This window comes from Giraffa tippelskirchi, chromosome 5, assembly GCF_054371585.1.
Source record: "Giraffa tippelskirchi isolate mGirTip1 chromosome 5, T2T-mGirTip1v1.2.pri, whole genome shotgun sequence".
Lineage (NCBI taxonomy): Eukaryota > Metazoa > Chordata > Mammalia > Artiodactyla > Giraffidae > Giraffa > Giraffa tippelskirchi.
Genome location: NC_137279.1, coordinates 93,199,448 through 93,227,033, shown reverse-complemented (window position 1 = coordinate 93,227,033; position 27,586 = coordinate 93,199,448). Strand labels below are relative to the sequence as shown.

At 45.4% G+C, this 27,586-nt stretch overlaps 1 protein-coding gene and 1 pseudogene across 11 annotated transcripts; one reads left to right on the top strand and one right to left on the bottom strand.

Annotated features, from left to right (window-relative positions):
* The first annotated feature begins 17 nt into the window (after positions 1 to 17).
* PMF1 (polyamine modulated factor 1) lies at positions 18 to 27,586 on the top strand. Of its 10 annotated transcripts, XM_081494451.1 has the most exons (7): positions 18 to 201; positions 405 to 412; positions 12,380 to 12,392; positions 16,150 to 16,240; positions 23,636 to 23,736; positions 25,179 to 25,374; positions 27,081 to 27,586. In XM_081494451.1, exons 1-7 carry the CDS (start codon positions 41 to 43, stop codon positions 27,132 to 27,134), a joined length of 624 nt encoding a protein of 207 aa, XP_081350577.1. In that variant the 5' UTR covers positions 18 to 40; the 3' UTR covers positions 27,135 to 27,586. The 10 variants fall into 10 exon arrangements, with proteins under 10 accessions (XP_081350577.1, XP_081350580.1, XP_081350576.1 ...); XM_081494454.1 differs by lacking the exons at positions 405 to 412; positions 12,380 to 12,392; positions 16,150 to 16,240 and adding an exon at positions 21,534 to 21,639 and having other exon boundaries at positions 23,639 to 23,736; positions 25,240 to 25,374; XM_081494450.1 differs by lacking the exons at positions 405 to 412; positions 12,380 to 12,392; positions 16,150 to 16,240 and adding an exon at positions 21,534 to 21,639 and having other exon boundaries at positions 23,639 to 23,736.
* On the bottom strand, positions 22,639 to 24,229 carry LOC145507593 (nucleolar protein 56 pseudogene; annotated as a pseudogene). The gene has a single exon (XR_014054952.1). The product of XR_014054952.1 is annotated as a nucleolar protein 56 pseudogene (transcript).

Below are 27,586 nucleotides of genomic sequence, written 5' to 3'. Positions count from 1 at the left end.
GGGCGGCCGGGTCAGTCGGTTTTGGCGGTTCTATTTCAACATGGCCGAAGCGAGCAGCGTCAACGTAGGCAGCGGCTGTGAAGAAAAAGGGCCCGAGGAATTGTCTCAGGAATCTGCACGCCCCGGCACTATCATTTCGAGGGTGAAGCTTTTCGACACCATGGTGGACACTTTCCTCCAGAAGCTGGTCGCTGCCGGGAGGTAAGGTAGAGGAAGTGAGGCTGAGAGTAAATCTCGTTGTAGATTGTTATCCCACTGGAGTCTAAACCTCGCGAGATCAGGACATCCCGTGCTGGGTGGGTGGGGGCAAAGAGTTGAGTCACGTGGATGTTGGGGTCCTGGTTATTTGGCTAACTCAGGTACTGTGGAGCAGACCTAGGACGTCTAGCTGCTCCTTTCTCCAGTAAACCTGGTGTTGATTATAGGTGGTTGGAAGGAATGTTACGGGCTTTCGAATTAGATTTAGGGTTCAAATCATGGCCCAACTTAAAATGAAAAAGATTTAATTGCTCTGTGCTTCTGTTCAGCGTGAATAAAAGAGCAACAGTAGTACCTCGGACACGACTGAGCGACTTCACTTTCACTTTTCACTTTAATGCAATGGAGAAGGAAATGGCAACCCACTCCAGTATTCTTGCCTGGAGAGTCCCAGGGACGGGGGAGCCTGGTGGGCTGCCGTCTGTGGGGTCGCACAGAGTCGGACGCGACTGAAGCGACTTAAAAGCAGCAGCAGTACCTTTCTCATAGGGTCTTTCCGAGATTTAAGTGAATAAATAGTCGTAAGGGTTTTAGAACAGTGCCGGCCACGTAGAAAGCATTAGAATTATAGAATTTATTATGAAAATAGTAATACGTTCTTCACTGGGTGGTTGTGAGGACTGAATGTCTTACAATAGAAAGAAACGCTTCCGGTCTACTTTCTATGAACAGTATTCTGACAATGTTACTGACCTGGGTTATTGAACACTTCCAACAATAGAAACTGGTAAGAGGAGAAATTCAGGCAAGCCTTGATTGAGACTCGGGGTGCAGCAGGAGGGCTTGAAAAAAAGTTGTAGGAGTCCTTGCTGGTTTTCCTGTGGGAGAGGCAGCTGGTCCCTTAAATGGGGAGAGGACAGGGATGGATCTATTGGTCCAGCTTGCAGAGGAGGCTTAAGTGTTCTACCTACCCCTTCAGTGGTGCTGTGTGCCGGGATCATGTGCAGTACCCAGCTTTTACTTCCAACAGCCCAGAAGTAACAGTTGGCTTTTTGGTCTTTTTGTATCTTATTCATAACTTGCCATTAACTGTGCATGTATGTGGTTAGTTTTAGTCCCTTACAGTTTCTTTGTATTCTGCTGTTTGAGGAGACTTTTGCCCAGTTGCAAGTATTGGAGCAAAGGGACCCAGGTCCCAGCCTGTCAACAACAGTATTGGACACTTGAAAGGATGCGTTTTGTCCATGGTCCCATACCTCAGAACATTAGTACTGAAACACTGTTATCAGAACCTTCAGGGGTTTGACCACAGCCTGTTCTCCATCCACCCCCTATGTCCCCACTACCTCTGTTCTTTGACCTCATCAAGACTCATCTCCTGATTTCCTTCCTAGTTTTAGGACTTTGTTTCCTAAAAAGACCTTAGGATCCATTTCTTCACTCATTGATTCACTTGGCAAATATTTAAGTGCCTGTGCCAGACACTGTCTCAGGTGCTGGGGATACAATAAAGTAGACAAGGCCCCTGTTTTCGAGCTTACCTTCAATATGTAGAGACATGAAATAAGCAAAATTATCACAGAGCTTGGTAAGGTAATGAAGAGGCAACTTGGGGGAAAGGAAAACACTAGATAAGACAGGGATTCCACTCTGAGAAAGTGACATTGATTTGAAACTTGAAGAATGAGAGGGAACCAGCCTTTTGAAGAACTAGAGAAAAAGCTTATGGGAAGGCAGAACAGTTTGTGCAAAGGCCTTGAAATGGTCAGGGCATTCTAGGAAATAGCAGAATGAGAGTAAAATAAGAGGAGGCTGGACAGGCAGGTGATAGGCTTATCAAGCAGGGCACAGTTTCCACAGTAATAAATTTGATAAATAATTTTTTCCCCCCTGTGGATTTTTTTTTGGATAAATAATTTATAATCATTTTTATGGACCGTTCATGACACACCATCATTATATGTCCAGGCAAGCTCTATTATTGATCTATTGATTGGCTTTCTCTTACTCATTCTTGCCCTCCTCTCCCCTCCCCATAGGCCCTGTTCTCCATTCACTGTATGTCCTTCATTTATTTATGTATTTATGTGCAAATATTTACTGGATATCTCTAGTGTCTCAGGCTCTGTTTTAGGAACTGGAAATACCGCAGTGATGAAGATAGGAACGTCCCTGCCCTCATGGAATAGACTTTCTTCTGCCATAAAGAAAAATAAATCAGCGAAAAGGAATAGAGAGCAATAGGGATGGGTCTTGGTTAGTGTAAGTGCAAGGACCTGACATGTGAATAAGTTTGCACACTTGTAAAGTGTGTTGTTTTGTCTGTAAATTTATATAGGTTTTAAATTTATATGAATCATCGTGCTGCATGTCTTTTTCAATCACCAGATTTTTGTTTTTAAGATATAACCATGTACTGTAAATGCATGTGGTTCATAGCTTCTCGGTGCTGTGTATCATTTCATGATACACATCCAGCACTTACCCGTTCCCAGTCATGAACTCTTGATTGCTTCCAACTCCCTCCTCCACAGATTATGCCAGGGTACCTCCCCTCACAGACAAGTGCTAGAATTTCTTTGAGGTGTACAGTGGAGTGAAGTCACCAGATCCAAGGGTTTACATCTACCTATGTTTTGTCAGATTGCTTTCCAGAAAAGCTGTTCCTAAATCCACCATTCTAATGTTTGCCATTCTGAAGGTGTGAAAAGGGTATTTCATTATTATTTTAATTTGCACATTTCTAATTCCTCATAAAGTGTGGGCAATTCCTTGTATACCTCATTAGTCATTTGACTTCCTTTTCTGTGAACTGCCTACTTATTTCCTGTAGTGTTTTTTTTTTTTACTTTTTTTAAATTTGGGTTTTTTCTCTTGTTGATTTTCTGGAGTTCCCAGTATGGTCTAGATATCAATCTTTTTGTCAGTTTTAGACTAAAGAGGAAATAGCTATCTTTATGAGATGTTAGCTTTGTCTGTAATGTCCTTTGAGTAACAGAAATCCTTAATTAAATTAAAAATTGCAGATTTTAATTGTTTACACTTTACCCCAGGAAAATGAGGGAGAAAGAGAAATGTAGTCATCCCAGGGGGCCTTCTCTCAAGCTATGTGGATACTCATGACTCTACTCAGCCTTTGCACTAACTCCACATCCCTCAAACAGTCCTAATAAATTGTTAGGTATCACCTAATCAATTTGTATTTTAAAACCCTCAATTTTCATTTAAGTCCTGTGTTGAATCTTATGGCCTGTGCTTATGACATCTTATTTATAGAGGCTATACCCACACCCAGATCACAAAGATGATATGCAGTGTTTTCTTCTGTTGGCTGTTTTATCATTTTACTCTTCCAGTCTGTGATCTGTCTGATCACAGGTGTAAACTAGTAGTTTCAGTTAGTCTTATTTTTTTTAGTGTTCCCAGTTGTTGGCCAACTAAACAGTTCATTCATCTCCATTGCTTTATGGAGCCCCTTTTATCACATGGCAAGTCCCTCTGCATATTGTGCCCCTGGATCTCTCTTCTGTTTCACTGACCTATTTGCCTGTCTTTGTGCCAGTGCGTATGGGTACATATTTTTAGCAAATTAAGGAAGTCCTTATCTCATTCTAGTTTTCTGAGAAATTAAGAAGATCATGATTAGGTGTTGAACTTTATCAAACGTTTTCTTCCTCAGTTAGGAAGATCTTGTCATTTTTCTTCAGTTTGTTAATGTTTATGATCTACATTGGAGATTTTAGGGAAGTTAAACTGTCTTTGCATTCTGGAATAAATCTTGAATATGATGTATTTAAAATATATAGTTGGATTTAGTTAGATCAATGTTTATAAGCTCTTGGAAGCAACAGTTAGAACTGGACATGGAACAACAGACTGGTTCCAAATAGGAAAAGGAGTACGTCAAGGCTGTATATTGTCACCCTGCTTCTTTAACTTATATGCAGAGTACGTCATGAGAAACGCTGGGCTGGAGGAAGCACAAGCTGGAATCAGGATTGCCGGGAGAAATATCAATAACCTCAGATATGCAGATGACACCACCCTTATCGCAGAAAGTAAAGAATAACTAAAGAACCTCTTGATGAAAGTGAAAGAGGAGAGTGAAAAAGTTGGCTTAAAGCTCAACATTCAGAAAACTAAGATCATGGCATCCAGTCCCATCACTTACTGGCAGATAGATGGGGAAACAGTGGAAACAGTGGCTGACTTTATTTTTCTGGGCTCCAAAATCACTGCAGATGGTGATTGCAGCCATGAAATTAAAAGACGCTTACTCCTTGGAAGGAAAGTTACGACCAACCTAGACAGCATATTAAAAAGCAGAGACATTGTCAACAAAGGTCCGTCTAGTCAAAGCTGTGGTTTTTCCAGTAGTCATGTATGGATGTGAGAGTTGGACTATACAGAAAGCCGAGCACTGAAGAATTGATGCTTTTGAACTGTGGTGTTGGAGAAGACTCTTGAGAGTCCCTTGGACTGCAAGGAGATCCAACCAGTCAATCCTAAAGGAGATCAGTCCTGAGTGTTTACTGGACGGACTGATGTTGAAGCTGAAACTCCAATACTTTGGCCACCTGATGCAAAGAGCTGACTCATTGGAAAAGACCCTGATGCTGGGAAAGATTGAGGGCAGGAGGAGAAGGGGACGACAGAGGATGAGAAGGTTGGATGGCATCACTGACTCAATGGACATGGGTTTGGGTGGACTCTAGCAGTTGGTGATGGACAGGGAGGCCTGGCGTGCTGTAGTTCATGGGTTTGCAAAGAGTCACACATGACTGAGCAACTGAACTGAACTGAAGTGAAATGAGACTATAATTTCTTTTTTTTTACACCATCCTTATTAGCTTATAGAATCAAAGATATATTAGCCACATACATTCTTCTCCTGGAATGGTTTATATAAAATCAGGATTATCTATTCCTCAAAAGTTTGAAAGATCTCATTTACGCCTGAAACTTTCTGGGTTGTTGAGGCCTGCCAGTAGTATGTTAAGCAGCAGTGATACAGTAGGCATCTTTTGTCTTGTCCATAAAGTGTCTGGGCAGTTTGTTGCAGATTTTTGGTGTAACTGTTTCTTTAATGGCTACAAATCTGTTTAGATGTTATTTCTTCCTAAGGCAGATTTACCATTTTACAGGTTCCCCCTCCCCCTGAAATTTGTCTCTTGAACTATTTTAAATTATTTAATTTTCATTATTTCCTCTTTTTCCATTACCTGCTGTTTCTTTGTTTTTGACTTTATGTAGCCAGAGTTCTATCTTATTAATCTTTTTAAAGAATCAGCCTTTAAAAAATTTTTTTCTGTGTTTTGAGGTTGTATCTTGTGTCTTTATCTTTGGAATCTATCCTTATCTTAATTTTTAAAATTAGATTTATTTTATTAGTCTCTTCCCAATTTTTCTTTTTTTGGGTTGCAAGTTGCAGGTTCTCAGTTCCCAGGCCAGGGATTAAACCCAGGCCATGGCAGTGAAAGCCCAGAATCCTAACTTATAACCCACCACGGAATTCCCTGAAGTTCTTGAGTTGACCATTTAACTCTTCTTTTTCAGTCTTTTGTTTGCTGAAAAGTGTGTTTAAAACTATAAATTTTCATGTAATTGCTGCTTTCTACAAATTCTTGTATCTAATATTTTCAAGTCTTTTACATGTTTAAATTGAGATTTAGTCATATACCATAAAATTCACCCTTTACTGTGTGCAATTAGTATATTCACAAAGTTGTGCTACCATCACCACTCTAATTCCAGAACATTCTCATCACCCCAGAAACTTTGTACTCATTAGCAGTCACTTCCCATTTCTCACCCCAGTCTTCTAGCTCCTGGTAACCATTATCTACTTTCTGTTTCTATGGATTTGCCTTTGCTGGACATTTCATGTAAGTGGAACCTTACAACATGTGGTCTTATGTGTCTGGCTTCTTACACATAGATTGATGACTTCAGGGTTCATCTGTGTTATGACATGTATCAGTAGTTCATTCCTTTTTATGACTGAATAATAATTCCATTGTATGGTATAACATATTTTATTTACCCATTCATCAGTTGATAGACATTTGGAATTGTTTTTACTTTTTTGTCTATCATGAATAATGCTGTTATCAACATCTGTGAACAGATGTTACCAATTCTCGTAGGGATATTCCTAGAAGTGAAAATGGCGGATTGTATAGTAACTCTATGTTTTAACTTTTTCAGCAATTGCCAAGCTATTTTCCAAAGCAAGTGTACCATTTTACATTTACTCTAGCAGTTGATGGCAGGTTCTGATTTCTCCACATTCTCACCAATACTGTTTAGGTCTGTCTTTTTGATTATAGCCAATAGTCATCCTCTTGGGTGTAAATTGGTATCTCATAGTGGCTTGGATTTGCCTTTTCCTAATGATTAATGATGCTGAGCATATTTCATGTGCTTATTGACCTTTGGATATCTTCTTTGAAGACATGTCTGTTCAGATTCCTTGCTCATTTTTTAACTGGGTTATTTGTCTTTTTACTATTAGCCGGTAAGAATTCTAATTTTGAGAAGCCAATTTAGATTCAGTCAATTCAGTCACTCAGTCACATCTGACTTTGCAACCCCATGGATTACAGTATGCCAGGCTTCCCTGTCCATCATCAACTGCCGGAGCTTACGCAAACTCGTGTCCATTGAGTCTGTGATACCATCAACCATCTCATCCTCTGTCGTCCCCTTCTTCTGCCTTCAGTCTTTGCCAGCATCAGAATCTTTTCCAGTAAGTCAGTTCTTTGCATCAGGTGGCCAAAGTATTGGAGCTTCAGCTTCAGCATCAGTCCTTCCAATGAATATTCAGGACTGATTTCCTTTAGGATTGACTGATTGGATCTCCTTGCAGTCCAGGGGACTCTCGAGGCTTCTCCAACATCACAGTTCAAAAGCATCAATTCCTCGGCCCTCAGCTTTCTTTATAGTCCAACTCTCAAATCCATACATGACTACTGGAAAAACCATAGCTTTTTAATATGCTGTCTATCAAGGTTGGTCATAGCTTTTCTTCCAAGGAGCAAGTGTCTTTTAATTTCAGGGCTGCGGTCGCCATCTGCATTGATTTTGGAGCTCAAGAAAATAAAGTCTGTCACTGTTTCCATTGTTTCCCCATCTGTTTGCCATGATGAAGTGATGGGACCGGATGCCATGATCTTAGTTTTCTTAATGTTTCATAGCCAGCTTTTTCACTCTCCTCTTTCACTTTCATCAAGAAGTTCAGTTCCTCTTCACTTTCTGCCATAAGGGTAGTGTCATCTGTATGTCTCAAGTTATTGATATTTCTCCTGGCAATCTTGATTCCAGCTTGTGCTTCCTCCAGCCCAGCGTTTCTCATGATGTACTCTGCCTAGAAGTTAAATAAGCAGGGTGACAATATACAGCCTTGACGTACTCCTTTCCTGATTTGGAACCAGTCTGTTGTTCCATGTCCAGTTCTAACTGTTGCTTCTTGACCTGCATACAGATTTCTCAGGAGGCAGGTATTCCCACCTCTTAAAGAATTTTTCACAGTTTGTTGTGATCCACACAGTCAGAGGCTTTGGCATAGTCAATAAAGCAGAAGTAGATGCTTTTCTGGAAGTCTCTTGCTTTTTTTATGATCCAGCGGATATTTTCAATTTTATCTCTGGTTCCTCTGCCTTTTTTAAATCCAGCTTGAACATCTGGAAGTTCTTGGTTCACATACTGTTGAAGACTCGCTTGAGCATTACTTTGCTAGCATGTGAGATGAGTGCAGTTGTGTGGTAATTTGAACATTCTTTGGCATTGCTTTTCTTTGGGATTGGAATGAAAATCCCAAATTGGATTGAAAGTCCTGTGGCCACTGCTGAGTTTTCCGAATTTGCTGGCATACTGAGTGCAGCACTTTTCACAGCATCATCTTTTAGGATTTGAAATAGCTCCACTGAAATTCCATTACCTCCACTAGCTTTGTTTGTAGTGATGCTTCCTAAGGCCCACGTGACTTCGCACTCTAGGATGTCTGGCCCTAGGTGAGTGATCACACCATTGTGGTTATCTGGGTCATTGAGATATTTTTTGTATAGTTCTATGTATTTTTGCCACCTTTTCTTAATATCTTCTGAGTCTGTTAGATCCATAACTTTCTGTCCTTGATCGTGCCCATCTTTGCATGAAATGTTCCCTTGGTATCTCTAATTTTCTTGAAGAGATCTCTAGTCTTTCCCATTTTATTGTTTTCCTCTATTTCTTTGCATTGATCACTGAGGAAGGCTTTCTTCTCTCTCCTTGTCATTCTTTGGAACCCATTTAGATGGGTGTACCTTTCCTTTTCTCCTTTGTCTTTTGCTTCTCTTCTTTTCTCAACTGTTTGTAAGGCTTCCTCAGACAACCATTTTGCCTTTTTGCATTTCTTTTTCTTGGGGATGGTCTTGATCACTGCCTCCTGTGCAATGTCACAGATCTCTGTCCATAGTTCTTCAGGCACTCTGTCTATTAAATCTAGCCCCTTGAATCTATTTGTCACTTCTGCTGTGTAATCATAAGGGATTTGATTTAGGTCATACCTGAATGGTCTAGTGGTTTTCCCTACTTTCTTCAATTTAAGCCTGAATTTGGCAATAAGGAGTTCATGATCTGAGCCATAGTCAGCTCCTGGTCTTGTTTTTGCTGACTGTATGGAGCTTCTCCAACTTTAGCTGCCATCTGATTTGGGTATTGACCGTCTGGTGATGTCCATGTGTAGAGTCATCTCTTGTGTTGTTGGAAGAGGGTGTTTGCTATGACCGGTGTGTTCTCTTGGCAAAACTTTGTTAGCCTTTTCCCTGGTTCATTCTGTATTCCAAGGCCAAACTTGCCTGTTACTCCAGGTATCTCTTGACTTGCTACTTTTGCATTCCAGTCCCTTATGCTGAAAAGGACATCTTTTTTTGGTGTTAGTTTTAAAAGGTCTTATAGGTCTTCACAGAACCATTCAACTTCAGCTTCTTTGGCATTAGTGGTTGTGGCATAGACTTGGGTAACTGTGATGCCGAATGGTTTGCCTTGGAAATGAACAGAGATCATTCTGTCATTTTTGAGATTGCACCCAAGTACTGCATTTTGGACTACTATGATGGCTACTCCATTTTTTTCTAAGGGATTCTTGCCCACAGTAGTAGATATAATGGTCATCTGAATTAAATTCGCCCATTCCAGTCCATTTTAGTTCACTGATTCCTAAAATGTCCATGTTCACTCTTGCCATCTCCTGTTTGACCACTTCCAATTTACCTTGATTCATGGACCTAACATTCCAGGTTCCAATGCGATATATTGCTCTTTACAGCACCAGATTTTATTTCCATCGCCAGTCACATCCACAGTTGCATTTAGATTACTTATTTATTAACATTTATTTAGGTTTAAAATTGCAAAGAATTTTTTCTTCGGTTGCTTGAGCTTGTAGTGTTATCTAAGAAACCATTGTGTAATTCAAGGTCATAAAGATTTATGGGTATATTTTCTTCTATGACTTTTATAGTTTTAGCTCTTACATTTTGGTCTTTGATCCATTTTGAGGTAGTTTTTGTATGGTACGAGAAAGAGATCTAATTTCATTTTTTTACATATAGACATTGTCATTTAATTTTATGTACTTTGTAATTTCCCTTATCATTTCCTCTGTAACCCAGTGATTATTTAGTAGTATGTTATTTGGCTCCCAGACATGTAATTCTTAAAGAGTTATCCTTTTGTTGTAATTTCTAATTTTATCACATTGTGGTGAAATAACACAGTTTGTGTGATGCTGTTTTTGTGGGAATTTTTGACATTCTGACTCTTCATGGCTAAGTCTATGGGCAATTTTTGTGAATGTTCCATGTATACTTGAAAAGAGTATACAGTTTCTGTTTCCTGGATATAGAATTCTATTTTATTTATTAGTTTGAGCTTCTAAATTTTACTATTAAAATATTTTAGTTATTCCCTGGTGGTCAAGTGGTTAGGACTCCACTTCCACTGCCCAAGGCATAGGTTCCTTGATCCCTGGTCTGGGAACTGAGATCCCACATGCCACAAGCTGTGGCCTGTGTGTGTGTGTGTGTGTGTGTGTGTGTGTGTAGAGAGAGAGAATATGCTCATTTTTAAAACTGGTCTTGATTGAGCTATTCATTTCTTTTAAAAAATCATCACAAAACAACAAAATTCTGTAAAGCAATTATCCTTCAGTTAAAAAATAAATAAATGTTAAAAATACATTAAAAATTAAAAAATGAAAAAAATCTCTCACCACAATTGTTTATATCTATTTTTTCCCATTGTCTGTCTTTGTTACATTATATATAGGGGTTATTATTTTTTGTTAGATGCAAGGGAGTTTATTCTAAGAGAAATGGAAAGTCATTGATGTTTTTAAGGCATGACTGATCTTTTTGTGTGTGTGTGTGTGTGTTTGGGAGATGGCTCTCCATGGGCTTAAAAATCTATTTATTTGTAATGCTCTGAATACAGTGATTGATCTTTTAAAGGTATTCTGACTGCTGTGCAGGATATTAATAGATTGTTGGTAGGATTACCTTATGGTCTTTCTAGGCTTCTAGACTCTGATTTTTTTTGCGACCTCAACCCACATCATGACAAATATATTTGAAAAGCATCTAGTATCTTGACTGAGGTGGTGGTTACGCAAGATTACACATGTGGTAAAGATACACACACACAAACAAATGTATGTATAACTGTTGAAATCTGAATGAGTTCTGTGGATTGTGCCAGTGTCAGCTTCTTGGTTTTGATATTGTACTGTGGTTGTGTAAGATGTTAACATGGGGGAGAGTACATTTCTTTGCAGCTTCCTCTATTACTATTTCAAAATAAAATTGTCAAAAAATTTACATCATAAAAAGTACAAAAAATATTCATCCGTGCAGCATGTTCAGTAGAAAATAGTCGAAAACCACCAAAAATGTTCAACATTTGACGAATGGAATGGTGGTTACATAAATATAATAACATAATAACTATCTAATAAAATCCTATTGAGGGCAGTCCAGTGGTTAAGACTCCATGCTTCCACTGCCCGGGGTGTGCAGGTTTGATCCCTGGTCAGGGAACTAAGATCTCCTATGCCGCATGACTGTGGAGTTATTTAAAATTCCATTTTGAATAATACTGACTTACGGAAAAAATGATCATGTTATAATGGTAAGTTTAAAAATTAGGTTATGGTCATGGGGAGAAAAGTGTATCCCATATTAAATATAATTTTTATCTAGTTATATTAAAATTGTAGTTGACTAGTTGATGTGTTATATTTTTTAGTACTCTAAGATGACAATTATTAGGTCAGTGTTGAGCTTTTATTTTTGAAGCCATTCCCATTATTTTTAAGTCTAAATCATCTTGTCTGCCTTACTTGTCAGGTCACGGTCCTGTGCCTGGGATGCTAACTGCATGGTAGGGGCTGAAATGGTCCAGATAAGACACAGTGTAGAGGAGAGAGGTGGGTGGATATGAGCTGATTAGAGATAGAATCGGATTGGATTGGAAGGAAAGATGAGGGGGAGGGGACCTCAGGAGGATGCCAACTCTTCATGATGGTGATTGAGTGCAGTTTTACCATCTACTGAGATGAGGAAGAAACACTCCCCAGTGAGTTGGGGGAGAGAAATGAGTCTGGGGCTGGAGATCAAGACTTCTGTTTGGATAGGTTCAGTTGGAGATGCAAGGCAGCCACACTTGTGTTTCTCAGCTCCTTTGCCCCCTCATCCTTCCAACCCACCAGCTGTGAAACCCAGGTTCAGGATCCTGTCTGCACTCCTCTGCCCCTGCACTCAACCTCTGAGCAGCTGTAGAGTCTCACCCATGGTGGAAAATGGTGCTTCCACACAGTCATGTTCTTGGAATTCATGTGGGCCCTCAGAGAGCTCATTATCCTCATGTCTCCAGTCAGCTCTCTTCCCCTTCTCCACAGTAGTATTAATATTTAAAATCTTTATCCTGTCCCTCAGGCCCTTCCCCTGCTGCCTCTACACTCTCACTGAAAACGACCTCAACACCTGGTTCACAGAGAGAATAGAGACACCAGGAAGGAGTTCATACATCTGTAAACTTGGCTGAGAGATACCTAGTCTTGCGTCCTCCTAGCTCCCTCCCCATCAATGTCCTTCCCTTTATATCCCAGGCTATGACTTTGGGTCTCTGCATTCCCAGCTTCTAGTTCTCCATCTCGAGTGTTTTTTCCTCAGCTTTAGGGGAGTTTGACACCATTCCCCTAAAACCTTCCTTTCAAGATCAATAATAACTCTTCGTTGTTAAATACTTTGGATTTTTTTTTCATCTTTAATGTACTTGCTCTCCTTGTAGCATTTGACACTGTTAACCACTTCTCTGTCCTTGAAATTTCTCCCTTGGCTTCCAACACCATTCTCTGTCCCTTACCTCACTGGCTGCTCCTTGGGCTTTTCTTTGTCCACCTGTCCCTTAAATGTGTGAGCATTGCCCTCTTCTTGCTTCACCTGCACATGTGCGTGATCACAGCCCATTTGATATTTTGCTGTGCTGAAAGCCCTTCAGTGGCTATTCATGGCTCCTTACCATGGCTTTCAGGGCCCCGTGTGTTCTAGCCCCTGCCCACCTCTTGTTCCCCTCTGCAGCTATACTTGGTCATCCTAACCTCTTCATTCCCTAGAATGTCAACAGCTTTCCTGCCTCAGGCTGTTTGCACTTGGTGTTTGCTCTGCCAGAAATGGTTTTCCTCCATCTCTTTTGATCTTCTCTAAAGCCACCTTTCTCCCCTAGTTATTCTTTATCATGACACCCTATTTTATTCCTTTATAAAGACTTATCACAGTATGTCCTTCTGTTGTCTGTGGTCTGTCTTCCCTACATGAAACGTAAGATCCTTGAGGACAGGATCTTATCTGTCTTGTTCAATCACTCTCTGCTCATTGCTTATCATGGTGCCTGGCACATAGTAAACATTCAGTAAATAGGTTTGGAATAAGTGAGGATTCTCAAGCCACATCTTTCTCCTGAGCTTCAGGCCTCTAACAGTCTACTACTAGAAATCTCCACTTGCGTGTCCCACAGAACCATCACGTTCAGCAAAACAGAATTTCTCTTCCCTCTGTGGTCCCTAGGTTGGTTGAAAATACCACCATCTACTCATTCTCTAGGCCAGAGATTTGGGATTCCTCATTGACCCCTTACTTCCAGTCAGCCACCAAGCCCTGTTGGTTTCAGCCTCTCTCCTCAATCTCTCCATCCTCATGCAAATGCTTCAGTCCAGACCCTCACTGTCTCTCATAGAATTGTTGCACCAGCTTCCAAAATGGCCCTCCATCCTCAATCTGCTCCCTCTCTCCAGTCTATGGCTCAGATTTGAGCATGTCCTTCTGCTTATAACGTTTAATTGGCTCAGGACTGCTCAGCTCCGTAGCTTAGTGTAAAGGCCATTCACCCCTTGGCCCTTCCTGTCTCTCCAGCCATGGTCAGGGCCATCGGTGTGCAGCAAGGCACACTTGATGCAGGTGCAAACACACGCATGTAAATTCTTAGGCATTGAGAACTGCTACTGTGCCCCACCCTTGCCACCTGCTCTTTCCACTTACTTTTTCTCATTGCTAGAACAGCCTTCCCCTCATTCAGTTAAGTAGGAACTTATGGCTGGCTTCCACATAGAAAGGGCTCAACAAATGTCATGTATGAATACAGCCTTTTAAGATGTATCCAAATACCTGACCCTCTCCCAAGTCATTAAAAGTCCTCAATCCCAAAGACCAAGTACTTATACAGAGGACAGGAATCTCTACATAGTAAAAGCTGGTTTATTCATATGTCAGTTATCCAAAGGGATATTTTAAACAGCAGATTGATTTCCCCTACAACTCCTATTTTTCCGTCCATGTTAGCTTGACCAGAGGGGCAAATTATATGATACACTCCAGAGTGACTGGAAGATTATTGGCCTCATTGGGCTATCAGATCTCACAGACCCACACCCCTGTCTTCAGTTAGGGTGTCTTCCTTTCACTGGTTCAGCTGAGGCAAAGACGTCCAAATCTGTCCTCTCTTAGGCTTCAGGACATAGAAATGTGGCCCCGTTGGAGCTTACCATATGCGACCCCTCTCCCTTGTCTTCTGAAAACGAAGGGTTCTTTTCTGTCCACACAGCCTCCTGGACCTTCTGAGAAACAGCTGTTTTCCTGTTGAGCTAAAGCGAGTAGATGAGGTTTGCTGTGTTTTGTTATAAATCAGGACCCTCCAATAGATACAGTTGCTTAGAGTTGGTGTTGGTGGGGCCCCAGTTGAAGTTAGCACTGTTTGGGGGAAAGCTCAGTCTGCCACAGGTACCCACGGGACCCAGCAGCTGTGCCACGTGTGGTGTCCATCCCGGGGGTGCTGAGGGAGCGAGAGGTGATTGACAGCTCCTAAGTTCTTAGGTGCCAGACTGGTCCAGTGCCTGTCCTGGTCCCGTCTTCCAGCCCGAGACGTGCTACAGAGGGTGATTTGTAGAAACTGACTTGAAGCCTATGTCTGACAGTGACCAAGGAAGGAGAGCTAATTGCATACGTACGTGAACTGGTAGAGTTTTAAACTAATGGTAGATAGAGACTGTTGGTGTTCATAGGAAACAGTTCTTCACAGGAAAAAGAGTGGTTTGGTATTTAAAATATTCTGATTAAGTAAGTGCTTCAGAAATATCTCACACTCTTTGAATGTGCAGATGATGTGTGCTACTGGCAGCGGTTAGTTTCCGAAGTGTGGGTATGACTCACCAGACTGTGGTGTGCGGCTTCAGCCCATCGTGCTGATTGTGTCTTCGTGTGTTTCCAGATCATCCATCTCACTCTGTCCCCACTTGTGTCTGCCTTGCTCGAGTCAGCCATCCCCTCAGTTGTGCCTCCTTAGTCCCCTCTCACAGCAGCCGGAGGGAGTTTCTAACATACAGATCTGATCTTGTCCCATCCCTGCCTAAAGCCCCCTCTTCCAGCTCTTCCTATCATGATACGGTGTAGACTTTGTGTGTCTGACCCACCAGCCTGCAGACTGTGTGTCTGGGAGGCCAAGGACACCTGACTCAGAGCTGATGGCTCCACCATGTCCCAGCTCTGTGACCGTGGGCAGACTTCTCTCTGCCTCAGCGTCTGCATCTGAAAAATGGGCATGGTGAGAATAGACCCTTCCTCAGAGTTACCATGAGGACTAAGTGAGTTGCTTCACGTAGAGGGCTTGGCACCGTGCTGGCTCTAGTCGGTGCTCTGTACATGTTTCTTGTTACTACATCTTCACAGCCAGGCGTGCCTGCACGCTCTAATCTCACCCTGCTGCCCAGGCCTTCTGTCCTCCTCTCTCCAACCCCTGCTGCTCTCAGACGTTTCTTCCTCCAGGGAGCCCTGTGGTTGGTCACATCATTTGCAAATATTTTCTCCCACTTCATAGGTTGTCTTTTCATTTCGTTTCTGGTTTCCTTTGCCGTGAGAAATCTTGTAAGTTGGATTAGGTTCCATTTGTTTATTTTTGCTTTTATTTCTGTTGCCTTTGGAGACTGACCTAAGAAAACATTGGTACGATTTATGTCCGAGAATGTTTCGCCTATGTTCTTTTCTAGGAATTTTTCGGTGTTAGGTCTTATATCTAAGTCTTTAAGCCATTTTGAGTGTGTTTTTATGCATGGTGTGAGCAAATGTTCTAGCTTGATTTACGTGCAGCTGACTGACCTCTTATTTTTCATCAGGGAACACTTCTGGTTTTTATTCCCCCCTCTTCCTTTCTCAGTCCTGAGGCTGAAAAGGGGGAGAGGGAAAGACCAAGCAGCGAAATATTTCTTTCTTCTCTTTTTTTAATTTTAGAAAAACATTTCTTAGTAAAACAGGGCAGCTGTACAGGTGGCAGGTGGTGGGTGGAGAGCATGGATTTCTGTCACAATGCTCCCCAGCTTCTGTATATTTGTCTTGGTCTGTCTTCACCCTCCATGCCTTTATTGAGCGAAAACGCCAGTTCTCACCTGCCCTCTGGTGGACAGTCTGTGGAACAGGCATTCAGTCAGGCAGCAAGCTGGTTACCATGGAGGAAGAGGGCACACCAGGTTTCTTTAGCACATGGGTTTGGGTGGACTCAGGGAGCTGGTGATGGACAGGGAGGCCTGGCGTGCTGCGGTTCACGGGGTCGCAAAGAGTCAGACACAGCTGAGCGACTGAACTGAACTGAACTGACACATGTTTACTTGTCTGTGCCTCTGTCTTTCCATTCCTGCACAATTTATCGCATATGTAAACTGACAGATTGACTGGCCACCAGAGCTCGATTCTGGCCTTAAATATTTTAAGTTAAACATATGTGAAAACTCAGTTTACAATGAGGTTGTTTTGTTTTGTTTTGTTTTATATTTGGAAGCACTGAGTCTTAGTTGCTGCATGCAGGATCTTTTTAGTTGCAGCATGCAGGATCTAGTTCCCTGACCAGGGATCAAACCCAGGCCCCCATCAGAGAGATGTGGAGTCTTAGCCACTGGACCACCAGGGAAGTCCCTGCGATGAATTTTTAGTGCTGTGAATGACATGCTTTTTTGGTGAGTTCAAAAACAGTGATGGTGTCTCAGATATTGCATAATAAGAGAAAAAAACAGGTTTAAATCAGTTAATGTGTAGTCATCTCTGTTTTGAAATTCAGTAAATGCAGTGTTTAAAAGTTACTTTCAGCACTATTTACAATAGCCAGGACATGGAAGCAACCTAAGGGTCTATCGACAGAGAAATGAATAAAGAAGACATGGTACATGTCTACATGTATAGATGTATACAATGGAATACATGTATACAGTGGTACATGTATAATGTGGAATATTGCTCAGTCATAAAAAGAAATGAAATTGGGTCATTTGGAGAGGTATTGATGGACTTAGAATCTGTTATACAGAATGAAGTAATTCAGAAAGAGAAAAACAAATAATCGTATATTAACGATATATGTGTTTTGCCAGTGTGTATGTAGAATCCAGAAAAATGGTACAGATAAACCTAGTTCCAAGGCAGGAGTAGAGACACAGACATAGAGAATGGACTTGTGGACACAGTGGCGGGGGAAGGAGAGGGTGGGATGAATTGGGAGATGGGGTTTGGTATAAATACACTATCATGTATAAAATAGGTAGCTAGTGGGAACTTGCAGTGTAATACAGGGAGCTCAGCTTGGTGGTCTGTGAGGACCTAGCGTGGTGGGATGGGGCGGGGGTGGGAGGGACATCTAAGAGGGAGCAGATATATGTATACATATAGCTGATTCACTTATACAGCAGAAAGTAACAACATTGTAAAGCAGTTGTACTCCAAAAAAAAAAATACTTTCATTGATGACAAATGTGGCCGTTTTTGTGGGACCACAGTGTAGCCTTTTCTTTGCAGTGGGGTCAGGGGGTTCTTCCTGCACATGCAGTTGCAGTGAAGGTGCTTTATTGAGCACCTGCCTTCTTCAGACTTCCCAGCCCTGGGAAACCAAGTTACTGGCTGTGTTCTACACTTTTCAGGGGGTGGTGAGGACTGTTGCTTTGAAAATAGTAATAATAATTGTAGCTAACATGGAGCATTTCCGTGTACACTGTACTAAGTGTTTACATGTGTAACCTCATTTAATCCTCACAGTAATTTTGTGACTTATGGATAGTTATCGTCTCTGATGGAGATAGAAACTGAGGAAGATAGAAACTGATGCTTATAAAGGTAAAGAAGTTGTCCAAGATCACTCAGCTGATGAGTGGTAGAGGTAGGATGTGAACCCAGGCAAAAGGACAGGAAGTCCTTAGAGCTGGTACACTTATCCGGCATAGACAGCTGGAGGGCCCCTGTGTACCCTTGGAAGGCCAAGGCCAGAAGACCATTCCAGCACAGGGCAAAGGAAGGCTTGGCAGAGAGGCTGTTGGAGATGCTCTGTGGGGAGGACGCCTCTGTTCAAGTAGCCCAAGCCTTGGTACCCTAGGGTCCAGGGTAGGGGAGGTGGCTGGGAATGGACCACGCCTGGGGCCAGGCAGCCTGGGCCTCAGCTCAGTCCCACTCACCTAGTCTGCAGCTTGTCTTGAGTGCTGCTGTGTATCTAACACTGTTCTGGGTACCCTGGAGATCCCAACGCCATTGTGGATGGCATCCCTATCCACAGAGATATTAGAATTTACGTGAGAAGATAAAAGTTGACACGTGGAGGGAGTGGCCGTGAATGTTTTCTAAAATGCATCATTTTTCCTATTTCTCTGTGAATGTATTTTTTCAGGAAATTTACAAGAGCATTCACAGTATTCCCCAGTCTGCACTGGCTCTCAAGAAAGGAATCCCTGGGGGCTGAGCGGAGAAGGAATTGCATGAAGGTGGTCTGAAGATACAAGCTTCCAATTATAAGATAAATCAGTACTAGGGACGCAACACAACTTGATGACTACAGTTATCACTGCTGTATGGTATATGTGAAAGCTGTTAAAAAAGTAGATTCTACAAGTTCTCCTAACAAGGAAAATCCATTTTTTTGTTCCTTTTTGTTTCTGTGTATGTGTGTGCTTAGTCGCTCAGTTGTGTACGACTCTTTATGACCCCATGGACTGTAGCCCACCAAGCTCCTCTGTCTATGGGGATTCTCCAGGCAAGAATACTGGAGTGGCTTGCCATGCCCTCCTCCATGGGATCTTCCCAGGTCTCCCGCGTTGCAGGTGGATTCTTTATCATCTGATCCACCAGGGAAGTCCTTTTTGTTTCTGAGATGGTGTATGTTTACTTACTGTGGTAATCATTTACCAGTATATATAAGTCAAATTATTATGCTGTGCACTTTAAACTTATAGGGTGCTATATGTCAATTATATCTCAGTGAAACTTTCCTTACCACTTCCAGCCTGACTGTTCTCCCTCCAAGCCCTTGGAGCATATGTTTCCCATGTTGTGTGTTTGTATCAGTGTGCGTGTTTCTGGGTCTGTCACTTTCACTAAACTCTCAGACCTGGAAGGGGACACCAGAAGAGTTGACAAGCAGCACTGGTGGGCAGAATTATCCTACCCCTGCTCTGGGCCCCGTCTGCTGCCAGCCTGGGCTGAGAGCAGATGCACCCAGCTCAGATGCGCCTGCCGAGTGGGCTAGGAGGAGGAACAGGATCTCCCGCTTCTGAGCCAGACCCATTTCAAGCCACAATTACCCGGTTTCAATTCCAGCCGCGCTTTGTCAGGCGTCATGTGTCCCCCCACATTCCTCCATGTAGCCGCAGACTGCGTGGCTCGTGGGGCCAGCGGCAAAACGACAGGATGTCTGGGGCTCTGCTGAAGGTGGGAGGATGTCTGTCATCTTTGTATTTGGTACCTTGGCTTTGCCCCCAGTGTGCACTGATACCAAATGTGTACCTCAAGAGGATGGGAGACTGTCGCCCTTAGCCAGAGGTATGCTGGTAGATGTGTACAGCCAGCTCTCCAGAAATAAAGCCCTGGCTTGCGGTGTCTGCCAGCTTCCCAGGTGTAAATAAGGCTAGCAGCGTAGCATCTCTACATACAGTAGAGGAGAGACGGGCAGCAGCGTTTCCACAGATGGAAACCATGGATGGAGTTGGCCTTCGGAGCAGAGTAAAATGTGTAGAATGACTTGGACATCATGTATTTTGAGCAGTTAGTACCTTTGTGGGTTTTCTTAAAAAATACTTATTTATGTATTTGGCTGTGCTGGATCTTAGTTGCAGCATGCAGGGTCTAGTTCCCTGACCAGGGACCAAACCCAGACCCCCTGCATTGGGAGTGCAGAGTTTTAGCCACTGGACCACCAGGAAGATCCCAGTACCTTTGTTTTTAGTATAATTCATTATAATCTTATATAATTTAATTTTCAACAATTATTGTGTTTAACAACTGCCTCACAGATTTCCTGGAAATTTAACGGTTATCTCTTGTAAACCACGGTGAGCTGGCTCCAGCACACCACTGCGCCACTCTCTGCGTCTGTTTCAGAGGACATGTTTTGGTGGTAGGAATTGGGCCAGGAGGCCCAGAGAGCCATGAGAAAGGGAGAACCCGGCAGGGACTCCCTGGGTGTGGCGGGGCCTGTCCATTGGGTTCCAGGTGCTTAACCTCTTGTTTGTCCAGAGCCCCTAGCTGGCCCAGGTGGCTGAGGAATATCTGAGCCCATAGTGAAGCCTCAGGGTGTGTTTGGGGACACCTCCTCAGACACTTTTTTGCAGGTCCCTTGACATTGCTTCATCAGAGAGGCCTTCACTGACCACCCCCATACTTAAAGGTGATCCCCATGGTGCACTCTCTGAGCCCCATAACTCCCGGCCCTTTTCCCTCCAAGCACTCTCCACTAGTAATCATCCCCATGTTCACATGTGAGTTTCTGTATTTCCTGCCATCTCTTCCTCCACTGGAAGCACCAGGAGGGCCATGCCAGCCTCACTGACCCGGAGCACCCAGCACATAGCAGGCGCTCAGTGAACACTTGTGGAGGGGAAGGGCCTGAGAGAGCAGGCAGAGAGACAGGTGGAGAGGGGAGAGGAAACAGCCATGAGAGTTCATTTAAGTTATTTCAGTTCCATTGTCCAAGAGGAACCAGCCATCGGGAGTATACTGGGTACCCTTTGACCTTTGCAGCTACAAGGAGTGTGTCAGCTGCCAGTGACAGAGCCCTGATTTTAAATGGCACAAACAATAAGAGAAATCCGTTACCTCACTAACAAGAAGCCCCGAGGTAGGATGGGTCCAGGTTGATGTCTCCAGCAGCTTGATGATGTTCTCAGAGACCCGGTTCTTTCCCTCTTCCTGCTCCGCCTCCTTCGGGTAGAAACTCTGCTCCCAGGCCAGGCCCCCATGGTTGCCGGGGGCTGGCGCGTCACCTGGGTATAGTTCAGTCCCACAGAACGGGCATCAGTTCTTCCTGTGTGGCTCTTTTCAGGAATAAGGAAACCTCTCCCAGAGGCCACATACCCTCTGCTAGTGCAGCCCTGCAAGGGCACTGGAATGACCAGAGGTTGTCAAAGTGAGGTGTGCAGACCAGCAGCATCAGTATCACCTGGGAGCTTGTTCAGAATGGGGGCGGGGGCAGGGGTCTGAGTCTTCATCAGCCCTCCTGGTGATTTGGTGCTTGGTAAGGTCAAGTTTAAGTACCGTGGCTGGCCTGATTGTGACCCACCCTTCAGAGGGAGAACTCAGCTGGGACTCTGCGGAGAGGGAGTGGGGAGACTGGAGGGGCTGAGCCATCCTCAGTGACCAGAGCTGCAAATGAGACTCTGCCCCCACTGCTGTTAGCCAGAGTCATGAAGGAGACAAGGCCTTGAGCCCTGTGATGAGGAACAGGGCTGCCCAGGCGTCAGCTGATGACTCTGAATCCCCAAACTGCACCTTCCCTCCTCCCACCAGCTTCCAGAGGTTCATTGACTGTTACAAGCACTTCTACCAGTTGCAGCCTGAGATGACACAGCGCATCTATGACAAGTTTGTAACTCAATTGCAGACTTCTATCCAGGTGAGTGGCAAGACTCCCCGCAGGTACTCTTGGTTCGGGTCCTGTCTCCCAGGTCGTCAGCCCTCTGAAGGCAGGGACCCTGCCCTCGGCCTCCGTCTACCCTCAGTCCTCAGGACTGTCCTCTGTGCCCAGCGGGCTGCAGTGGCCACCTTCCCTTCCCTCCAAATGACGTGGGTGTCTTGAATGCCCCTTCTCTCCTTGCCCTGTGTTGTAATGGTGTTTATAGTTGCTGTCCCGCCTGACCTTGGGAGCTCAGCGGGGGCAGGCCTGGTTCTGCTTCTCTGTGTTTCTCCAGCACCTGCTGCAAAGCCTGGCACAGAGGAGGCATTTAGCAAATGGTTCAATTCCTGGGAACTACATACTGGAAGGGGTACAGGAAAGGACAGGACTCCATTAAACTCTCTCTGGGGAGTCTCAGTTCCTTGCTTTCACACTCCAGGATGGGCCTCGTTAAGCGTCAGAATGTATGTGTGCTGTCAGCCAGGGGTGCTCGGGCATGGGGATAACTGCAGGGGCTGCAGCCTTCAGAGATGATGGGCAGGAGGGGAGTATTGCTGCAGGCTCTTTAAAAATTTTTTTTAACTGCTGGGTCTTTGTTGCTGAGTGTGGGCTTTCTCTAGTTGCAATGCTTGGGCCTCTCGCTGCAATGGCTTCTCTTTTGGCAGAGCGCAGGCTTTGTGGCACACAGGCCTCGTAGTTGCAGCTCATGGGCTCCAAAGTACAGGCTCGATAGTTGTAGCACACAGGCTTAGTTGCCCTGTGGCATGTGGGATCTTCCTGGACCAGGGATTGAACCGGTGTCCCCTGCATTGCCGGGCAGATTCTGTGTGTGTGTGTGTGTGTGAATTTGTTTTTATTTTATTGGGTCTAGGGGATGGGATGGGGAATACCTCTGTAAGTTATGCCCCACTAGGAAGATGTCCATTCTAACTTTCCTGGGATAGCTTTCGGAGCTTTTTCTTTTTCTTGGAGCTGCTGCTCTTGCTGGCAGCAGCCTCTTCAGGTCCACTCACTGCTGAGTGGCTCCTCCTTGGAAGACAATTTCCGCTTTTTCTTGGGGATCCTCTTGTTTTCTGACTCATCAGGGTCAGTAACTGGTTCTTCTTTGGGAAAAGATTTCTTCCTCTTGGGAAGACTTCCAGTATCAGCTGTCTCTTCAAGATCACTACCAACTAGCTCTTCCTTGGAAAAAGATTTTTCTTGGGTTTGGAAAAAAGAGACAGATGGGTCTTCCATTCCATTCTCCTGAGGAGCCTCCTGGGGCTTTTGCTTTTTCTTCTTTTTGGGTCTTTCACTTGTCTCCTCACACTCCTCCAGGGCACTGCTATTTTCTGAAGACGCCAGGGCAATTGCAGCCAGCCTTTTCTTTTCTTTCTTCAAGCGTTTCTTCTCCTGTTTCTCGAGCTTCCTAGTAATCTCGGCAGCCGCTTCCTCTGCCTGAACCATTGCCTCCTTCATGACATCCAGATTCTTTCGGGGAATCTCTCCAATCTCATAGAAGGACAGCCACTCCTCAACTTGTTCTTGAAGCTTCTCCCCAAAAACACTGGTGGGCACCTCAGAGAAGCAATCGATTCGTGAGGCAATACTGCATTTGTTTGCCAGGTATCGGGAGATGTGACCTTTGTTCTTGGCAGCTGCTCGGCCAATGAAGGTAGAGTGGAAAATGAGTCCATATTTTGGGGTGTTACCCCTTGTCTTCAAGGCTCTGGAAGCTTGGTCCCTTTGCTGGGCCCAGGGAATCACTCAGACACCAGGACTGGCCATCACCGCCAGGCAGAGTCGTAACCACTGGACCACCAGGGAAGCCCATGCAGACTCTTTTAAAATGTTTTCTGTGTTGTACTTTCTTACTTATAAAAGTCACATGTAAGAAAGTTGGAATGTTTGTATGAAGACAGAATTTAAGTCAGCCAAAATTTTACTAAGTGCCGTTAGTAGTTCAGCATATGGAATTGTCTAGTATCATTATAGCTCCTTCCTGTTTTCCCTCCAGGAGGAAATCTCTGAAATCAAAGCTGAGGGAAACCTGGAAGCTGTCCTGATTGCATTGGACGCGATTGTGGAAGAAAGCAAAGACCGCAAGGAGCCAGCCTGGTGAGAGAAGGGTGTTGCCTGCTCCCCTGGCCACAGGCAGGCTCATAGGGAAAGAGGCAGCATTTCAGCATCTTTAAAAAAAAAAAAATTATTTGGCTGTGCTGGATCTTAGTTTTGCGGCATGTGGAATCTACGTTTGTGACCCGGGATGGAACCCGGGCCTCCACTGGCCCACCCGGGAAGGCCCAGCATTTAAGCATTTTGAAGGCGCTTCTCTGGGAGACCCACGTGCATGAGACTGTGGGCTCTCGGCCCTTGAGAGGACCCTGTGATAGGGACAGGTGGAGGGGACCAACACCAAACAGTGACCCAGAACAGAGAGACAAACGCATAGCCCCTCTGGGGAAGGAGAGCTGGGGGCAAACGCATGTCATCCTGGGGGTTGAGGTGACTGGAATGAGAGAAATCTTCCCAGGGAGCTCATTTCAGGACCCATGTGGCCTGTGGGAGAGAGGTTCGAGGGAGTGGGATGAGGCAGAATAGAGACGTTTGGACTCTTACGTCCATTAGTCTGGCCCAAGCATCTGGTTTTTATTCATTTGTTCATTCAACAAATATTTTAGGAGCACTTACTATACGCCCAGAACTGTTCTTCATGCCAGAGATTCAGCAGTGACTAAGACACGAAAGACCTGCTGTCCCGGAGCCGTCATTCCAGGGGGCAGACCCACTGCCTGGCTGTCCTAGGCAGGAGGGAGAAGGGGCCCTGGGGACAGGAGTGCAGAATTGAGGCCACCGAAACCACAAGTGGCCTGAGCGCCTGCCTCCATTCCCTGCCTGAGTAGAATCCTAGGTCGGGAGGAGTAAAAACCTTTTTTGTGCTTTTCAGTTTAATTCTTTATGATCTTTATAACTGAAGAGAATTACCTTTTATAAGTGACAAAGGATTTTTAAAGAACCTACAGTGGCTTCTATCCCCCTGCCCATCAGAACTGACCCATTTCCTCACTCTGGGCACTCAGAACCCCCTGTAATCTTGCCTTCTCAGATCTGTCTTTCCTTATCTTCCCACATTAGCCAGCCATGGCCTCTTGGGGTCTGGGCCTGCTCTCGGGCCACCACCCTCCCCCCATCTCTCCAGCTCACAGTCTGATAGCAGGGATGCCCCAGCAAGGCACATGGTCACAGCACAGAGGAAAGTCGCCCCCAGCCCTGGAGGGGTAGAGCTGGGGAGAGTGTATATGGATGAAAGGAGGAAGGCTAGGGTGCGGACTAGTGAAAAGGGGAGAGGTGGGTTCCTGGGAGCAGAAGCTGAGAGACAGGGGTCAGCGTTCCCTTCAGGAGCAGGAGCCATGCAATTGGGTTTGGGAATGAGAGGGACCACAGGAGAGGCCTCGAGAGCCAGCTCAGGTCAAGGCTGAAGGTGGGCTTGCCACCTAGGCTTGGAGGAGAGGCCTCACCCCACCGCCTCCTCCCTGTCCCCACCCCTGCGCCCCCTGCAGGCGCCCCAGTGGGATCCCGGAGAAGGACCTGCGCAGCGCCATGGCGCCCTACTTACTGCAGCAGCGGGATGCCCTGCAGCGTCGCGTGCAGAAGCAGGAGGCCGAGAACAGGCAGCTGGCGGATGCTGTCCTGGCTGGGCGCAGGCAGCTGGAGGAGCTGCAGCTGCAGGCCCGGACCCGGCAGCAGGCCTGGCAGGTGAGAGCCCCAGCCCAGCCCTCAGGCCCACCTTCCCCTGTGGCAGCTGAGGAGAAAACGGGCCCAGAGAGAGCAAGTGGCGTGCCCAGGGACAGCTTCTCCCTGTCACAGTCAGGGTCAACACTCCATGGCCATGGCAGTTCAACTCCATGTGACCACTGCCTGGTACCTTTAAAATGTGTACTTTAGAATGACTTCTAGAGTGTCAGCATACCTCCAACATAGCCTCTCTGTAACAAAAGTGTGTCCTTGAGGGTGAACTCTATTTCTGAACGTGGCCCAAAGTCACGTGGGGCCAGATTGGTAAACAAAGGGAAGGGGTGATCAGGCTGGGTGACAGCAAGTGTGGCTGCAGAGGGATGAGGTGGGTTTCCTTGCTGGCTCAAAACATGGTTCCAAAAGAGGGTTTCTGGTGGGGCTTGAACTGTGGCCCGCCGTTGGGTTCTGTCCACCATTCAGATGTCCAGCTGATGTCTATTGTGGCCACTTGACAGCTCCCTTCCCGGGGCAAACCCTCCTGATCCTGAGCGGGATAGGTCCCCAGATCCGTGGCTCTTGGGTTCCCTGGTCTTCTTCTCCCAAGACCAGTCAGGGTAACCTGAAGTCCGTGCCCCAGCCTCAGCAAGGTGCTGAGCCTCAGAGAGGCGGCGGCGGGAGAAAGGCTGTGTCCTGCTCTGCTTCCTCTTGTCTTTACTTCTCAGCCTCCTACTATAACACACTGGCCCTGGGGCTGTACTGTCGTGCAGTGTCATGCTGTGTAGTGGCCCAGGTCTGCATGGCAGGGCCCAGGGCGGGTAGCCGAGGCCCTCAGCCTGGTCCTGTCTCCTGGGGTGAGTTCCATGGCTCAGAGTTGTGTCTTGGGTGCTCTTAGGGCTGCCTTGCTGGTCCTCAGGCTGCTCTGACATTGCCACTCCATCACTATGAGGCCAAAGGTCACTTCCTGACTGGGCTCTGGCTACCAAATTGGCCAAAGTGATCCCCAGAGCCCTGCCAGCTGTGACATTTGGTGCTTCTGTTGTAAGAGGAAGAAGGACGCCCCCTGCTCTTAGAGCCACGCCTCTCCCATCACAGTTGCGGATCCTAACCATTGTCTGAAGTGGCTCAGGTGTGCTCAGTGCCGAGTCCTGTGTGAGCCCACAATTTCCATGTCTAGTCCAGCTGAAGGGCTTCCCCAATGGCTCAGTGGTAAAGACTTTGCCTGCAGTGCAGGAGATGTGGATTTGATCCCTGGGTTGGGAAGATCCCCTGGAAAAGGAACTAGTAACCCACTCCTGTGGTGGTTGCCTGGAGATCCCTATGGACAGAAAAGCCTGGCAAGGCTACAGTCCATGGGGTCGAAAATAGTTGGATACAGCTTAGCAACTAAACCATTAGCCCAGCTGAAAGTCCATTTAAGAAAGCTCTCTGCTAGCAATCTCCACTGAGGTCAGAGGGTCAGGGGGACACTTTAGGGACTTTTTTGAAGGTCAGCTGTTCTCTGTGGAGGCCCAGCCTAGGTGGAGCCCCAAGCCTGCCACCCAACCTGCCATAAACACCTGCTGAGTGGGGTGGATTTCCTAACATGCCCTGCTGGGCCCATGACATGAGTTACAAACACCTTCCATATTGTCTTGGCGGAAACTCAGGCCTGGAGTCAAGGACAGTGGAGGAAAGGAGTTCGGGTTTTCTTATCTCCCAATCTGTCTGTTTTCTCTCATTGATGTCAGGCTCTACACAGAGAACAGAAGGAGCTGTTGGCCGTGCTAAAGGAGCCTGAGTGAGGAGGAGAGGGCCAGACCCAGGAGCAGAGGGCAGTCAAGGTCAAGGGCCTGTGGTCCATGATGTTGGGCCTGAGTGAGCTGCGTGTGAGAACAGTCCCTCAGCAGTAATGGAATTTGCTGGAGAAGGAGGTCTCTCCATTGCTATTGTACTTTGGGGCTCCTTGGGGTCAGAAACACACACTACGTTCAGATTCCTCCCTGTTTTCTCTCTACTTGAGGACTCTTGGCCAGCTCCCGCCATGGGAGTCAGACCCCGTGCTTCCTCTCGTATAGGTTTGGGCCAACCCGCCACCCTACCCCCATCACACCACCGCCAGTTCCTGAGCCCGCCCTCGGACCTGGCTCAGGGAATCTGTTTCCAGTCTACTGATTGCCCCCTTGCTGGCCAGCCGCAGGGGCCCTTGCCATGTTCTCCCCACATCCGCAAATAAACTTCTTCCACTACACTGTAA

Bases quoted from the DNA above. Each gene is read 5' to 3' on its own strand.
- PMF1 (XM_081494451.1), top strand. From the start codon at position 41: ATGGCCGAAGCGAGCAGCGTCAACGTAGGCAGCGGCTGTGAAGAAAAA. The intron at 16,241-23,635 runs GCACACCAGGTT...TTTTCCCTCCAG, and splicing joins GGTTACCATGGAGGAAGAGG to GAGGAAATCTCTGAAATCAA. The intron at 25,375-27,080 runs GTGAGAGCCCCA...CATTGATGTCAG, and splicing joins CCCGGCAGCAGGCCTGGCAG to GCTCTACACAGAGAACAGAA.